The sequence below is a fragment of the Babylonia areolata genome, chromosome 10 (assembly GCF_041734735.1).
Source record: "Babylonia areolata isolate BAREFJ2019XMU chromosome 10, ASM4173473v1, whole genome shotgun sequence".
NCBI classification, from domain to species: Eukaryota; Metazoa; Mollusca; class Gastropoda; order Neogastropoda; family Buccinidae; genus Babylonia; species Babylonia areolata.
In genome coordinates, this window is record NC_134885.1 from 22,633,814 (window position 1) to 22,650,877 (window position 17,064).

The 17,064-nt window shown below is 39.8% G+C and overlaps 1 protein-coding gene across 1 annotated transcript; it reads right to left on the minus strand.

Annotated features, from left to right (window-relative positions):
- Window positions 1-27: 27 nt before the first annotated feature.
- On the minus strand, window positions 28-15,423 carry LOC143286312 (uncharacterized). The gene is made up of 7 exons (XM_076593851.1): window positions 15,314-15,423; window positions 14,125-14,313; window positions 13,689-13,792; window positions 13,009-13,399; window positions 11,892-12,043; window positions 8,664-8,770; window positions 28-222 (listed from the first exon to the last, which is right to left on the minus strand). The coding sequence occupies exons 1-7, from the start codon at window positions 15,355-15,357 to the stop codon at window positions 28-30; spliced, it is 1,182 nt and encodes a 393-aa protein (XP_076449966.1). The 5' UTR covers window positions 15,358-15,423.
- Between the last annotated feature and the right edge of the window lie 1,641 nt (window positions 15,424-17,064).

Sequence of the window (17,064 nt, forward strand, 5' to 3'; positions counted from 1 at the left end):
GAATGTAGAGCTCTGGACAAAAAGTCATCAGTCCAGAATATTGAGGTCTTCCCCATCGTCATCGTCGGGGGTCGCATTGCAGACGGACATGCGCACTTCGTGGAGGAAGAAACCGCTCTTTGCCTCCCGCTCTCGCTGCTCTTCTGTCTTGAGCAGAGGGTTGAGCATTATCTGTTGACTTGATTTCTTGTCACGGCGCCCACCCCGCCCTCTTTTCTTCTGCTGCAAACACACACACACACACAAATGACATATAGGCATGAGGGTCACAACGGAATCAGTGCACCTCAGATACCAACTGGTAGCAGAAACAAAATATAAATCGGAAGGATACTAACTCTGACAGAGACATGGAACAGATAAATTTAAAAAAAATTAAAAAAAGACGAGGCATGAGCAAAATGAAAAGGGAAGACAGTCTAAGAGAGGGCAGTTGTGGGCATTTTGTGTGTGTGTGTGTGTGTGTGTGTGTGTGTGTGTGTGTGTTCACAAAGTAACCAAGTAATGATGATAATGATAATAACCTGTGAGAAGCTAACAGATATTTATCCTATTGGTTTCTGACAACTGATTTCAACAATAATTTTGTTTTTGAAAAGGAAAAAATCTAGCAAGCAGTGGTGACAGTACTTCTTGCTTCTTGTATGTAAAAACCAAATCTGCTAACAGCAATGACGGTGTCTACTGAAATAATTATACTTCTTGTATGTAAAAATCAGTCCATCAGAAAGATGCTCACCTGGAGGAAAAAAACATCAAACAAATAAAGATGGTTTCATTGCAAGGGAAAACATAAATCCAGCAGGTTTAACTTTGTGCTCAGATACTTATGCCAGACAGCCATAACAGGCACACCTGATAGTCATTCTGAGTTTTGTTATGGCACCATACCATCAATGAATGTCTCCAGCAAGCAGGACCACACTCTCTTGATATCTGGTGCGTGATCAAACCACTGACTGAGGGAATAGGGTAACGCTATAATGAAATGCAACAATCTGAAAATTAGGAAAATGCAACACCTCTAAGAAGCAGCCTAAAAAAAAGTCCTCAAACATCTGCCTTCAAAGTCATGAGCATAACTTGGTCCCAATGTTTCTAAACATGGTAAGCATCAATAAGAACATGTGACATCATACAGATTCATTTAAAATGTTACATGTCTGAGTAAATCACATTATACACATTCATTTAAAATGTTACATGTCTTTGTCAGTTTTTGAGTGCATGTGTGTGCATGAATGAAACCTGATTGAATGACACTGGAAATGAATGATGAGCACCCAAAGGCAGCTGCAGTGAGTTGGCTCTACCCAGGTTGGAAGCCTGTTGTGAAAATTACTTGTGTTTGTAAAGCACTTACAGTTTGGTATCTGACCAAAGAAAGATGCTGTGTAAGTATCCGTATCATCATCACCATCATTTACATTCCTCTATGTCGTAGCACCGTTTGTGGGAACAAACACTTCCAGCTCCAATGAAAACTAGTAAAAAGCCAAAGAATTGCCAGGGACACCTTGTGCCCTGATGGAGTGCATGGACATAGACTTGCAGAGAGTTTAGGGGACTGGCGCCCCCATACTAATTACTATAAACTATCGCTTGAAAGTTTTGTTGGTTTTTTTTTTAATCATCTTCTGCACAAATGCAGAGTTTTCTATTAATGACCTACTTTAATCAAAACAACTCGACATGAGACACTGTATGATTTTATAGAGACTGTAAAATGAGGGGAAAAATTGTGTATGTGTAATTAAAAAAACAACAACAACAAAAACACACAAACAGCAAAGACTGATACTTATTTATTCAAGTTCAGTTTCAACAACTTGGTAAACAATTCAAGTATGAAGTATATTTCAAGTGTGAAGTAAAGTTAAGTTCCAATGAGACTTGGGATAGGCCAACAGATAACCAAATGAAACAAATATATTCACTTACAAGCTTTAAGGCAGTAAGCACGTAAAAGGGAAAAAGAAATGTCCTGCAACCTCATTTCCATACCCCCCCACCCCTAAAAACAAACAAACAAAAAAAAACCAACAAAACGACATGATACATCAGAAGAATCTGAAGCAGTAACACAACAGTGTCATCAGAATCTTATGCCAGTTTGCCAGACAGCAGCACAACTGGTAGTCGTCCTGAAGTTACTGTGGCACCACTACGAATGAGTGAATCCACTGACCAGGGACACACTCACAGACATGGTGCTCCACCTCAAGCACGCCATGATAGCAAACCGTCCTACAACTATCCACACATAAATGGCATACCTGGGCAAGAAAAAAGAGATCTAAAACTATAAGAATTGAAGAAGACTGGCTATATAACATGCTTGGTGAAATCCCAACAAATGGAGCAGGTTTAGCTGCAATGTTATGGTGTTCTGTCTTGTATCCTATTGCACTGCATTGTATAGCATAACACAGCATAGCATAGCGCTGCACTGTATTGCATTACATTGTATTGTACTGTATTGTATTGTATTGTATTGTCACAAGATTTATCTGTGTGAAATTCAGGCTGCTCTCCCCAGGGAGAGAACATTGCTGCAGTGTCTTCAGAATCTTATGCCAGTTTGCCAGACAGCAGCACAACTGGTAGTCGTCCTGAAGTTACTGTGGCACCACTACGAATGAGTGAATCCACTGACCAGGAACACACTCACAGACATGGTGCTCTACCTCACAGAACGCCATGATAACAAACAGTCCTACAATGGGCTGCACTTTCCACATCAAGACAGGCATTTCCTTATGAGCATTTCCTTGTAACAACCAACTCCCGGTAAGTGGGGATAATTGAGTATCAACATATTTATAAGTCTAAGATTAAGAATTATCCTGGCAAAAATCCTGCAGATGCCACTTCAGATTTGAAATCCTCAAAAAATCTGGGTCCCAATATTGGATAAACTGCATAATAATTAATATGTAAATGTACTGCTTGTTAGGAGTTAGTTCACTTACACTTTACACACAATTAGAACATGTTGAATTTTTTATTTAAAAAAAAAAGAAGGAAAATCATGTGGTGTGGTTTTTTTTTGTTTTGTTTTTCAGAATCATGGCCCTTCCATGTTGAAATTAAGATATGGGGAGCCCAATCCTTGTTTTTTTGTGATGTGAGCTGTGTTACAGGAATTCTAATACTGCTTGACAGCATTCAGGTATTCCTCTGATTAAAAGGAGGACATACATATTTAGTGCATTGCTATCTCTGCAAGCTGGTCTCGTTTTGTGTAAAGTACAAATAAAATCCAGTGCTGTTGCTATGACAATGCATGCAGTGTCAGAATGCCAAGTATGTCCAAAGGATCTTAATTAAAAAATAAAATAAAATAAAATAAAAAGGAGAAGAAAATTTTTTTCAAGACTCCATGCAGGGATCTCTCACTGAACCATGGAGAATGTAATATAACAAACTGTCTTGGGGTCTCCATACTTACACTGAGGTGTTTGGAGCAGACACACAAGACAGGTGGACAGACGAACATACAGTACTATACCAACATGCTCACATGGTTCCAGCAATGGGCATTAAAATATCTTTCACCTATACTTCATTACCTGCATGACCCCCTCCCACACACACTCCCCCCCCCCCCCCCCAAAAAAAAACCACAAAAAATCCCCAAAACCATCCTTTGCAGAAGTATAACAGCAGCTGTAGAAACAGTGTCATCAGAATATTATGCCAGTGGGCCAGACAGCGACACAACTAGCAGTCACCCCGAAGTTTCTGCTGCACCACTACGAATGAGTCAATCCACTGACTAGGGACACACTCACAGACATGGTGCTCTACCTCACAGCACGCCATGATAAAAACAGTCCTACAATGGGCTGCACTTTCCACATCAAGACAGGCATTTCCCTTCGAGCATTTCCTTGTGAGCAACAACCAACTCCCAGTAAGTGGGGATAATTGAGTATCAACATATTTATAGGTCTAAAAATTATCCTGACAAAAATCCTGCAGATGCCATTTCAGATTTGAAATCCTCAGAAAATCTGGGTCTGAAATGTTGGATGACCTGCATAATATGTAAATGTATTGCATGTTAGGAGTTAGTTTACTTACACTTTGCACACAATTAGAACATGTTGAATTTTCTAAAAATGGAAAATCACATGGTCGTTTGTTGGGTTTTTTTTTTCACAATAATGGCCCTTCCATGTTGAAATTTAGACATGAGGAGCCTAATCACTGCTTTGTGATGTGAGCTATATTAGAGGAATTCCAATACTGCCTGACGGCATTCAGGTATCCCACTAATTAAAGCAGGAAGACTTACATATCTAGTGCATTGCTATCTCTGCAAGCTGGTCTCATTTTGTGTAAAGTATAAATAAAATCCAGTGCTTTTGCTATGAAGAGGCATGCAGTGTCAGAATGTCATGTTCAAAATCTACTTCCAAAAGATCTTGATTTAAAAAAAAAAAAAAAATTAAAAAAAGAAGAAAAAACAACCTTGACCAGACTCCATGCAGGATCATCTCACTAAACCATGAAAAATGAAATTCAAAACATGGTCTTGGGGTCTCCACTAAGTTACAATGAGGTGCTTGGAGCAGACAGACAACACAGATGGACAGATAAATGTACCATACCAACATGCTCACATAGTTCCAGCAATGGGCATTAAAATATCTTTCACCTATACCTGCATGATCCCCCCACACCCCACATACACCCCCCTCCCCCCCAAAAAAAAAGAAATCCTTTGCAAAAGTATAGCAGCAGAATCTGAAGTGCTTGGAGCAGATAGTCAACACAGATGGACAGATAAATATCAATATGCTCATATGGTTCCAGCAGTGGGCATTAAAATATCTTTCACCTATACCTGCATTATTCCCCCACTCCCAACATCCACCCCCCACACCACCCGTCCAAAAAAAAAACAAAACTACAAAGAAATCCTTTGCAGAAGAAGAGCAACAGAATCTGCAGAAACAGTGTCTTCAGAATCTTATGCCAGTGGGCCAGACAGTGGCACAACTGGTAGTCGTTCTGAAGTTACTGTGGCACCACTACGAATGAGTCAATCCACTGACCAGGGACACACTCACAGACATGGTGCTCCCCTCACAGCTCACTATTTGTAACAGTGCACTGCCAACCTTCTTTTTTCTTCTGTCCCACATATGTATTTGTTTCACTAACAAACATTCAGAGTGGATTTTATTCTGCATGCTCTTGCCAAGGACAACACTTCTGTTGCCAAGATTTCTTTTATGTGTGCTAATTTTATTCTGCATACTCGTGCCAAGGACAACACTTCTGGTGCCAAGATTTCTTTTATGTGTGCTAATTTTATTCTGCATACTCGTGCTAAGGACAACACTTCTGTTGCCAAGATTTGCACACATCTACAACAACAACAAAAATCTGTACTGAACAGAAGAACATTGACAAAATATGGAGGACAACAGTGTCTTCAGAATCTTATGCCAGCTGGCCAGACAGCAGCAAAACTGGTAGTCGTCCTGAAGTTACTGTGGCACCACTACGAATGAGTCAATCCACTGACCAGGGACACACTCACAGACATGGTGCTCCACCTCACAGCACGCCATGATGGCAAACCTTCCTACAACTATCCACACATAAATGGCATACCTGGGTAAGAAAAAAGAGATCTAAAACTATAAGAATTGAAGCAGATTGGTTATATATCATGCTTGGTAATATCCCAACAAATGGAGCAGGTTTAGCTGCAATGTTATGGTGTTTTGTCTTGTATCCTATTGCATTGCACTGTATAGCATAACACAGCATAGCATAGCATAGCCCTGCACTGTACTGTATTGTATTGTAACAAGATTTACCTGTGTGAAATTCAGGCTGCTCTCCCCAGGGAGAGCACAATGCTGCAGTGTCTCCAGAATCTTATGCCAGTGGGCCAGACAGCAGCAAAACTGGTAGTCATCCTGAAGTTACTGTGGCACCACTACGAATGAGTCAATCCACTGACCAGGGACACACTCACAGACATGGTGCTCCGCCTCACAGCTCACTATTTGTAACAGTGCACTGCCACCCTTCTTTTTTCTTCTGTCCCACATATGTATTTGTTCCACTAACAAACATTCAGAGTGGATTTTATTCTGCATGCTCTTGCCAAGGACAACACTTCTGTTGCCAAGATTTCTTTTATGTGTGCTAATTTTACTCTGCACACTCGTGCCAAGGACAACACTTCTGTTGCCAAGATTTCTTTTATGTGCGCTAATTTTAAGTGCATGCTGCACATGGACCCTGGACTATAATCTCATCTGAGACACAAGAAGTGAATGGATGGAATGAACCATACACATGTGCTAACACTTTCAAGATTCAGCAGGAAAAAAAGAAAAAGATTTGCACACATTTACAAAAAAAAAAAATCTGTATTGAACAGAAGAAAAAAAATCTGTATTGAACAGAAGAAGAACATTGACAAAATATGGAGAACAACAGTGTCTTCAGAATCTTATGCCAGTTGGCCAGACAGCAGCAAAACTGGTAGTCGTCCTGAAGTTACTGTGGCACCACAATGAAGGAGTGAATCCACTGACCAAGGACACACTCACAGATATGGTGCTCCACCTCACAGCACGCCATGATAGCAAACCGTCCTACAACTATCCACACATAAATGGCATACCTGGTTAAGAAAAAAAGAGATCTAAAACTACAAGAATTGAAGAAGACTGGCTATTTATCATGCTTGGTGAAATCCCAACAAATGGAGCAGGTTTAGCTGCAATGTTATGGTGTTTTGTCTTGTATCCTATTGCACTGCATTGTATAGCATAACACAGCATAGCATAGCTGCACTGCATTGCATTACATTGTATTGTATTGTATTGTATTGTATTGTATTGTATTGTATTGTCACAAGATTTATCTGTGTGAAATTCAGGCTGCTCTCCCCAGGGAGAAAACATTGCTGCAGTGTCTTCAGAATCTTATGCCAGTGGGCCAGACAGTGGCACAACTGGTAGTCGTCCTGAAGTTACTGTGGCACCACTACGAATGAGTGAATCCACTGACCAGGGACACACTCACAGACATGGTGCTCCCCTCACAGCTCACTATTTGTAACAGTGCACTGCCACCCTTCTTTTTTCCTCTGTCCCACATATGTATTGGTTTCACTAACAAACATTCAGAGTGGATTTTATTCTGCATACTCGTGCCAAGGACAACACTTCTGTTGCCAAGATTTCTTTTATGTGCGCTAATTTTATTCTGCATACTCGTGCCAAGGACAACACTTCTGGTGCCAAGATTTCTTTTATGTACGCTAATTTTAAGTGCATGCTGGACATGGACCCTGGACTATAAACTCATCTGAGACACAAGTGAATGGATGGAATGAACCATACACATGTGCTAACACTTTCAAGATTCAGCAGGAAAAAAAGAAAAAGATTTGCATACATTTACAACAACAACAAAAATCTGCATTGAACAAAAGAACACTGACAAAATATGGAGAACAGTGTCTTCAGAATCTTATGCCAGCTGGCCAGACAGCAGCAAAACTGGTAGTCGTCCTGAAGTTACTGTGGCACCACAATGAAGGAGTGAATCCACTGACCAGGGACACACTCACAGACATGGTGCTCCACCTCAAGCACGCCATGATAGCAAACCGTCCTACAACTATCCACACATAAATGGCATACCTGGGCAAGAAAAAAGAGATCTAAAACTACAAGAATTGAAGAAGACTGGTTATATATTATGCTTGGTGAAATCCCAACAAATGGAGCAGGTTTAGCTGCAATGTTATGGTGGTCTGTCTTGTATCCTATTGCACTGCATTGTATAGCATAACAGCATAGCATAGCGCTGCACTGTATTGCATTACATTGTATTCTACTGTATTGTATTGTATTGTATTGTATTGTCACAAGATTTATCAGGCTGCTCTCCCCAGGGAGAGAACATTGCTGCAGTGTCTTCAGAATCTTATGCCAGTGGGCCAGACAGTGGCACAACTGGTAGTCGTCCTGAAGTTACTGTGGCACCATAACAAATGAGTGAATCCACTGACCAGGGACATCTCACAGATATTACAGCATGGTGCACAGCAAACAGCCAATCATACATGTCCAACACATACCAAAGAAGAAAGGAACTATGTCCCTATAGTAATACTATAAGCAAATATCAACTTCCGAATAATTGAGCATGGGTCAGTTGCAAGCTTGGAAAGATGTATTTTCATTTCATAAAATAATAAATTTTATAAACAATAACTAAAACCAAAAAAAGCAACACTGTGCAAACTCAATTCCAAAACAGATCAGCTCACAGTCACATGTATACACACAAAAAGCTTGCGTCCAACCAAACTGTGTGCTCAACTCTTCCAGAGAATCACAAAACAAAAAGCTGACCAAATTCTTAAAGTTTCAAATTATTCATAACTTATTCCTATGACAGCATTCTAACATGGGACACTACAGATCACAAACAGAGGCAGGTTCTTTTTGTGTGCATCTGGAACTTTTCCCCCCAAGAAAGAAGCCTTCCTTGTTTTGACACCCCTGCATCCCCCCCCCCCCCTTGCCCCCCTCCACTCCCCCAACACCCCCAAAACACACCCAACACACACAGCTCTACACATTCATAAGCTATCTTCAATGAAAGAGCTGAGGTACCTGTGGTTGTTTCTGAGGTGAGGGCTTCTTTCGACCACAGTCATCAGCGTGACGTCTCACAAACCTCTGCAGTTTGATGAAGCTTGCGTTGGTGATTGACTTTGTATCTGTCACACAGAGACGCATTGCCTCAAATTAATACTTCTGTCGTAAGGAACACTTCATATGAAACCAGCATTGCATTACCTCAAAATGATAAGTCACTCATACAGAATACTTCATAAGAAACCACTGTTTTATTGCCTTGAATAATGCACTACTCATACAAAATAATTAATTTGAAACTAGCATTACAATCAAAAGCATCCTGAAAAGAAAAGCAAGTTTTCATCTTAACGAGTTCTGATCTGCAGCATTGTACCAGACCTGAAATTGCTGTCCAACTTTTTAAGTTTTGGACAGTCACACAATGTATTATCCTTGACACAGGGCGTTAAAAAAAAAAAAAAAAAAAAAGCATAATTATACACAACTTAAAAAGAAAACAAATAAAATGCCATTCTCCCCCCCCCCCCCCCACCCGAAAAAAAACCCCACCAAACAAAAAAAAAAAAACCCACAAAAAAACCACCAATGTAACACACACATACCATGGAAGCCTTCAGAAGTAAAGCTGATAATTTAATGAAAAACTGTTAAATGACCACATAACTAAATCTATATATTATATACCTGAAATCTCAAACAACGAACTGAATGGAAAAAGGGTCTGCATCAAAGGCACGATAAAGCACTGATGTTCTGTCATGTTTTAACAAGCCTTGAAAATAATCAGTTGTCAGGACAATTACGATGTAATAATTAATTGCAATGTTTTTAAAAGCGAATATGTGAAATGCTTTTATTTCAGAACATATATTTACTACTCTTGTTTAATCAAGATATCCGCGTGTCTTTGGGGTGGGTGGGGGCGTGGGAGGGGGGGGGGGGGGCGGGGGGGGGGGGGGGGGTGTGTGCGGTGCGGGTGTGTGCTGATTATCTGGTTGTGGTTTTCCGCAATTCATCTTTATTCTTATCTTATCTGTCTATTATAATCAATGTGCAGTATAGTAGGCTATGTTTATAATTATATTCAAATAATGTTTCTTAATTCTTTCTGTTTTTACATTAAGAATACTAGTTATTACCTGCAGTGTGTGGATGTATGTATGAAACGATGTATGTGATATTTTTTACATTTGTATCTTCGTAATATTTGTAGGGGCTGTTGTTGGCTTTTACAGTTATGGTCCCCATGTTGTTTACTTGTGATAATGCACCTGACCAAATTTCTCCAGTTGGAGATAATAAAGTTATTCTTATCTTATCTTAAACTGTTCAACTGCCAACTCTCATCTCATCTTTCTTGTCAGTATTCTTGCTTCCATGTAACTCAGCCTATGCTGTATTTCAGCAAGCTTGTTTCATTCTACCATTGTTGAGAGCGAGGGAAAAAAAAACCACATTTTTCTTGGCCATAGGTTAATCAAAAAATTCAAACAATACATAACTGCAATAGTAATAGTGAAGTCAAACCATAATAAAATGTTTTTTTTAAAGTTTATCACAACAGCAAATGCAATTATATGATTTAGATTGTGTATTACCTGTGAATCACAAATGTTTTATGGATACAAAGCTACCATGTACTGGGCCTTTCACTGTATCACCATTTGTTTATGGACTGAAAATGTGTGGTGCTGCACCAAAATTTAAATGGAGAATATTTTCAGTGGAACAACTATGCAACTTTGTTAAGTTCACGCATCAGAAGTACTTGTGACCTCCCACAGGCACTGGTCAAATCAAGTGGTAAACCAATGTAAAGAGTGGATAGGTTGTTTCTGTTGCATCCATTATTCACCCCCACAGTCCACAGATATTGGTCAGAGAGGCAAACTTTGAATGCATGCTCACATTATGTACACACAGAGAGGACTATGAGTACAGCTTGCTATGCTACTAATCAGCATAAATTTGATGTCATGTATGTTACTTTCAGTTTAATCCATTTGACCAGGTACTACTTATCCCCTCTTTTCCATCTTTCTCAACAGAAATTAAGTTTTCTATTGCCTCCTTTCCATCTTTCAGTTGTTCTGGGAACACATTCACACACGCACATATACACACACACAGCAGACACATTTAAACCACACCTGCCGGCTTCTGGACAAAAAATATTGGTGGCTAGGTGTGCGAGAGAGAGTGGGATTAGCATGTGTCGAGGAAGAGTCTGACAGTGATTCACCTTTTTTTTTTTTTATAAGAAAGTCAGAACTTTTGCTGGAAACACTTTCAATATTCATGCCCAACCACATTAAGTTTTACTCTTCATAATTAGTAGACCTAACAAAGTAAATCTATTTTGTGCAACATTTTTCAATTTGTTGTCACTGCACTGAGCACTCTTCATCGGATGATGAAACAAAAATAAGTATCTGGACAAAATTCAGTTTCCCACCCAAAAATAGTGATTCTGGAGATATCTTTTAAAATCTGTATATTCACAGATTCTGGAGATATTTCTAAAATCTAGAAATTCAAAGAAAAAAATATTAAAGTCAAAGTTGAGTTCCTGTCTGATGTTTTGGAGAGGCACAGAAGCAAAAACAAAACACTTGTAGAGCAAATGTGAATGTAACCTACCACAAACACTGGTTCAAATCATGTGGTAAACCAATGCAAGGAGTGGATAGGTTGTTTCTGTAGCATCCATTATTCACCCCCACAGTCCACAGACATAGGCCAGAGAGGCAAACTTTGAATGCATGTTTAATACACACACACAGATATTGTTACAGAACCACTGAGTACAGCACTTAAACAGTTTATATACATCTGACACATGTCCCCACAACAAAATAACTGACATAAACCAGTGGGTAATACATCAAAATTTGTAAACCAAAGCTGGTTATATACTCTGAAAACTTTCAGTTCAAATCATATAAATCCGTCTGGCTTCTTAGGCTGCAAAGTGCTAAGACAGAAGAGTATCAAATGAAAAAGAATCAAATACATTTTTTTTTAAAAACTCAATGAACATTCTTTTTTCAACCAAAAACAACAATTTATCAGTTTATTACAAGTCATTTTGGAATGTAAGTGGAGGCTGGATGATGATCCAGACAAAGAACTGAAAACAGCTTAGTGCACATTATTTTGCAATACCAAATCAAATAACGAAATATGCATCAACCTGGCCAATAAGTTACTAAAACTCATTTCAACACAGAAGCAACGTACCCAGGACAAACTCTTCATCTGTGGGAGAGACCATGGACTTAGGGTTGATGATTCTGATGGCTTCAAGACGCTCACGCACGCCCAGCTGAGTGTTGATGATGTCGGACAGTGCCATGATGCTCTCTATCTGCTCTCTTTCGTTCAGTGTGCTCCTGTTACAGAGAGAGAGAGAGAATGTTGCCACAGTGCAAGCTCTACATTATCTTTTTTTTCTGTCTGCAAGTGTTTTCCTTTTCCTATCAATGCAGATTTTTCTATAGAAATTTGCCAGAAACAAACATTTTGTTGCTGCAAAGTGCATGCTGCACATGGGAACTTTGTCTCATCCGAATGAAAAGCACCCAGACCACAACTCAAAGTCCAGTGGAGGGGGAGTTGAAATCCCTGTGTACATGGGGCTTGAAAAAGTTGAACCTATGGACACCCGCTTCCTGTTAGGCCCAATTCCATTAGTCCACCGCTCATAATAACTGGTGTAATGATTGTAACACACAAAGTTAGAGGCTGTCATTTGCGACAATAAAATTTTCACTGGGTCATTAATTGTGTAGTTTTGTATTTGCATAGCATTTTACTTTAGCAACAGAAGTTCTCTGTGCATGAATGCAGGTTACTCTCACCAGGGACGCACACATCCACATACACACACGCATAACTGAAACACATAATGACATACTCTCTTCATTTACATAAAAAATAAAGAGCAAAAAACATAGAAAAGCTGAATAAAACTTGCTGAAGTAAAACTGATGTTACCAAATCTATGACACCTCAAGAATAATTATTCTGCATGCCACAGAACCAGAACCCGCAGAACCAAACTCCCCATTTCTTTTTTATACTCTGGGTGAGGGACTAGCTCCCACAAAACCAAAAACCACCAGAACCAACACTCACCATTTTTTTCACTCTGGATCAGGGGCTGGCTACCACAAAACCAAAAACCACCAGAACAAACACTCACCATTTTTTTCACTCTGGGTGAGGGGCTGGCTCCCACAAGACAAAAAACAAAAACTACCAGAACCAACATTCACCTTTTTTTTTCCTGCTCTGGATGAGGAGCTGGCTCCTCTCACAAGACAAAAACAAAAAATACACCAGAACCAACACTCACCATTTTCTCGCTCTGGGTGAGGGGCTGGCTCTGGTGGGCACAGTCTGCTTGCCTCCACGCCCCCTCTTGGACCTGGACGCTGCCAGAGCAGCTGAGTCTTCTCCTCTTCCTTCTAGCTGGCTGACCACCTTCTGCCAGCTCTGCACTTTCTGCTGCTGCTGCTGTTGCAGACTTTCTGCCTGGTCCATGGCCACAGACAGCAGACTGAGGGTGCTGTCCTCCATGGCGTCCAGGCTCTGGGAGGTGCTGGAGCTCCGTGACAGGGTTCCAGAGGCTGAGCTCAAGCTGTCCTTCAGGTCTGCACCCATCTGGGAGTAGGGGTGATCTGAAAAGACTGCCGACCACAGGCTTTCGCTCTCGTGACTCTCCGGCACCTGCTGGTTTTGCTGTCCTGGAAAATGCAGAGGGTTTGTTGAGTGCTCAAGATCCAAGGGCAGAGATGGAAATATATACACCCATGCATTTCTATAAAAGAATATTTATTCTTATTAGTGTGTGTGTGTGTGTGTGTGTGATATTTTAAGCATGTTAAAGATTTAAAATTAGTGTTACCTGCACTCATCAAGCACATACTGCAATTGTACAAAAGCATATGCATCTGAATACAAATTAAGCAGTTATTATACTTTGTAGGCCTTATGTACATGCAATGTAATGTACATAATATTCATAGTACATACCAACATCCAGAGGGAAGTTCTCAAAGTCAATCAATGATTCCAATGCAGAGGTGAAATCCCCTTCAAAGTCGTCATTTAAGTCCACAACAGTGTCACTGACCAAACTGCACACACACACCATTCTTTATGTGATATTTTCAATACATAAAACATTGTTGCCATTCATCAGAGCCAGTATTTCACCATAAAATAAAAAGTTCCACTGATCTGGCAAAGATTAACTTAAAAATAAATTGCTGACTTATATCAATAACAGTACATTTATATAGTACTTTCAAACATCTCAAAGTGCTTTATAATAACACTTCAATCAGGCACAAAGCATACAATAAGTGAATAACATATAATATATATTCAAACACAAAAACACACACACACAAACACAGATGGAACAAATGACAAAAATCATGTATGATATATATAAATAAAAACTCACCCCATATTGGAACCAATGTCAGCTTCTAACTCATGTGTAGACATATTCATTTTGTCCAAGAAGTAGTCAAGATCACTTGGTTCAAGTTCCAGCTCCAGCTCCAACCCTGGCGGGCCACCACTTTCTTCTATTTTATCTTCTTTCATTTTCCAGCCAGAACTGCTTGCATTTGTGTTATCCATGTCAGACCTTTTGATCAAAACAAAGTTCACATATTACGTACAAACTACATGCAGGTTTCCCAACTGTACAAGATCATATATAATTAACAGTATTGTGAAAACAAATAATAAAAGTAAATCTAAAAAAATACTTCCAATCTCCTGCAGAGCAGAGTTAGATGCAGAATTTTCAAAGGCTGTCCCCTGTCTTCAGATAAAAAAAAAACAACCCAAACTTAAGCTAGCTAAAATCAAGAACTGAAAGTGAAATGGTGAGAAATGTGAACTAAAATCATTGATTTGCAATAAAAAAACAACAACAACTACTGCCTAATAAAAATCAAAAAGAAGAAAGACCAAACTGAATTCCCTAAAAAGCACAAATAACAAAAATTAAAGAACACCCAGCAAGGTTGCTAAATGTTCTAATATTTGTCATGAGCATGTTACCATGTGGTCAAGCGGCCTTGTATACTACAAGTACTAGCTTACATGTTCAGCGAGCTATCAGTATCACTCTGTATCAGTGAATGAAAATTTTAAGTTTGCATGAACGAAACCTTTGAGTTGCAACATGTATGTATACAAATTTGATGGTACCAATACAAATGGGTTCCTATATTCCCATCCAACACTGCTTAAGTTTGGAACACTCCCGCCATACTACCAACCCAGTACCCCTTTCCAAAACTTCTGGTTCTACCGGGACCTCACGCATCCTATTCCTACATATGTATCGGCAACAAAGCAACATGTCTTACACAAACAAAATTATGTAAAATACATTTGAACCCACTTCAAACACGGATGAAGAAACCCAAATGACTAAAATCATCCAACAGCGAGCTCAAATCTCGAGAAACTCAACACGAATATGCCAAGCATTACTTTCTGGAATGTGACGAGATTTGTCTCGTCAAGAAACATGCACACGTGTTCCCTTCGCACGAGTTGCAAATTTATAAGCAAATGCATCGTTAAAACAAAGAATGCAACTATAAAGCATAAGATGTATTATACAAACATACTTTCTGTTTGTGAACGAGGGGATTGAAACCATAATCAGAGTCATAGAGCTTGTGCCTTGATCCACGCACAGTTGAAAAGTGTGTACTTTCGGTGAGTGTCTTCTGTGGTTCCCAACGTTGTGCACATTAACCGGAAAGAGTGGACCAAAGCGGAATCACCCAAGAACAAGTATACCAAGTTGGAATTAGACGATTTCAATATTGGTCACATGATGTTCAGAGGCTGTTTAACAGGCAAATGAATAAAAGTAAAGACTCAATCAAAATTTATATTCTATTTAGTTTGAGTTAGTCCGCGAAAAACGAACAAAATGTCAGATGGACCTCACATTGGCATCCCAATAATGAACAAATTTGTACTAGCTTGGCAATATATTCCAAATTGGTTCGTTGTTCACGCCGCCGGTAACGTCATGAGGGATTCGTACTTGAGTTATTTCGAGCAAACGATTGGTTGTTTATATTGCAAGACATGTTCACTGGATAAGCGAGAATAAATACGCAGGCGAAAGTTACTGGTTTGTCCGGTGTTTGATAAATCATTGTTTTATACCCCTAGCCTCAGGTATTTTTGAATAGAATAAAAACCAACAAGACGAACTTTTTTCTCTGTTACGTCATTGAGACGCGCGCAAAGTCGACGGCGAAGTGGGATTGGCCAACGAAAGCTGAACTTCCATTTTCGCGGCACCGGAACGGCACCTTTTTATCGACTGTTTCGGACACGAAACCTCAATTTATGAAACAGTACCGAAACGGCACGGCGGTATCACGCCTTTGTCTGCTGGTTTTGATATGACGCTGAACCACTCAAAGCTTATTGCAAATCAACAGCGCGCACACACACACACACACACACACACACAACTTGAACACACACACTAGACGACTCGGAAGCAAACACACGCACATCATCCATCTTTACTCAGCTTGACTGGTCATCGTTTTAACTTGATCACTGAGTTGCCATGACTTGTAAAATATTTAATACATGAATAAACAAATAATGTCTTAATTCGTATTCAAATGGCGAATATGAAAACAGATGAGTCAGCTAACTGGCCGTGTTTATTCGGCACTACAAACGTGACGCCGGCTTGTGAATATACTTGATGATGACAGCGAATCAGTGATGCCGTGGCTGAATTGATTAACCGCTAGATGAAGTAACTGAATCAGTGAATGAATAGATAGATGAATAACTTGAATAAATAATCAGGTAAGGAAAACAGATCTTCCAAATCAGTAATGCGGATACTAGTCATGCGGCAGATTCTACTTCAGTTGCACTGATTTGATTCAATTTTTCTGTTTTATTACTGCAGTGAAAACTTGATGACAGTGCTCCGGCTTCGCTCTCGAAATTATTTCGAAATTTATTTCAAGTTACATACATCTACAGTATCTCAGTATCTCATCTATAATTCAGTATTATTATAGTTGTTAGTTATGAACACTTTGTCAGTATAGACGCCTAAGTCTTGAAACTGAATAAGCCCGGCTAGGCGTTTACAAATAGAACACCGTGATTTGCAAATATCAAAAGGAAAAACTGAACTGAACACAAGAAACCAAACATCATTAAAAACTGCACTGAGACCCGGCATCCACTGACCCCCCCACCCCCCGCAGACAAGTACACACAAGCACGGACCGTCGCACGCACTGGCTCAGTGACACTGGCCGCCGGCGACCGGCCCAGACACAAGTCATAGCACACTGTGACAATCGTAACTGAATAGTAGCGGTAC

Bases quoted from the DNA above. Each gene is read 5' to 3' on its own strand.
- LOC143286312 (XM_076593851.1), bottom strand. From the start codon at position 15,357: ATGACTCTGATTATGGTTTCAATCCCCTCGTTCACAAACAGAAA. The intron at 13,793-14,124 runs GTGAGTTTTTAT...GTGTGTGTGCAG, and splicing joins GACATTGGTTCCAATATGGG to TTTGGTCAGTGACACTGTTG. The intron at 8,771-11,891 runs GTACGTTGCTTC...TCTGTGTGACAG, and splicing joins AGATGAAGAGTTTGTCCTGG to ATACAAAGTCAATCACCAAC.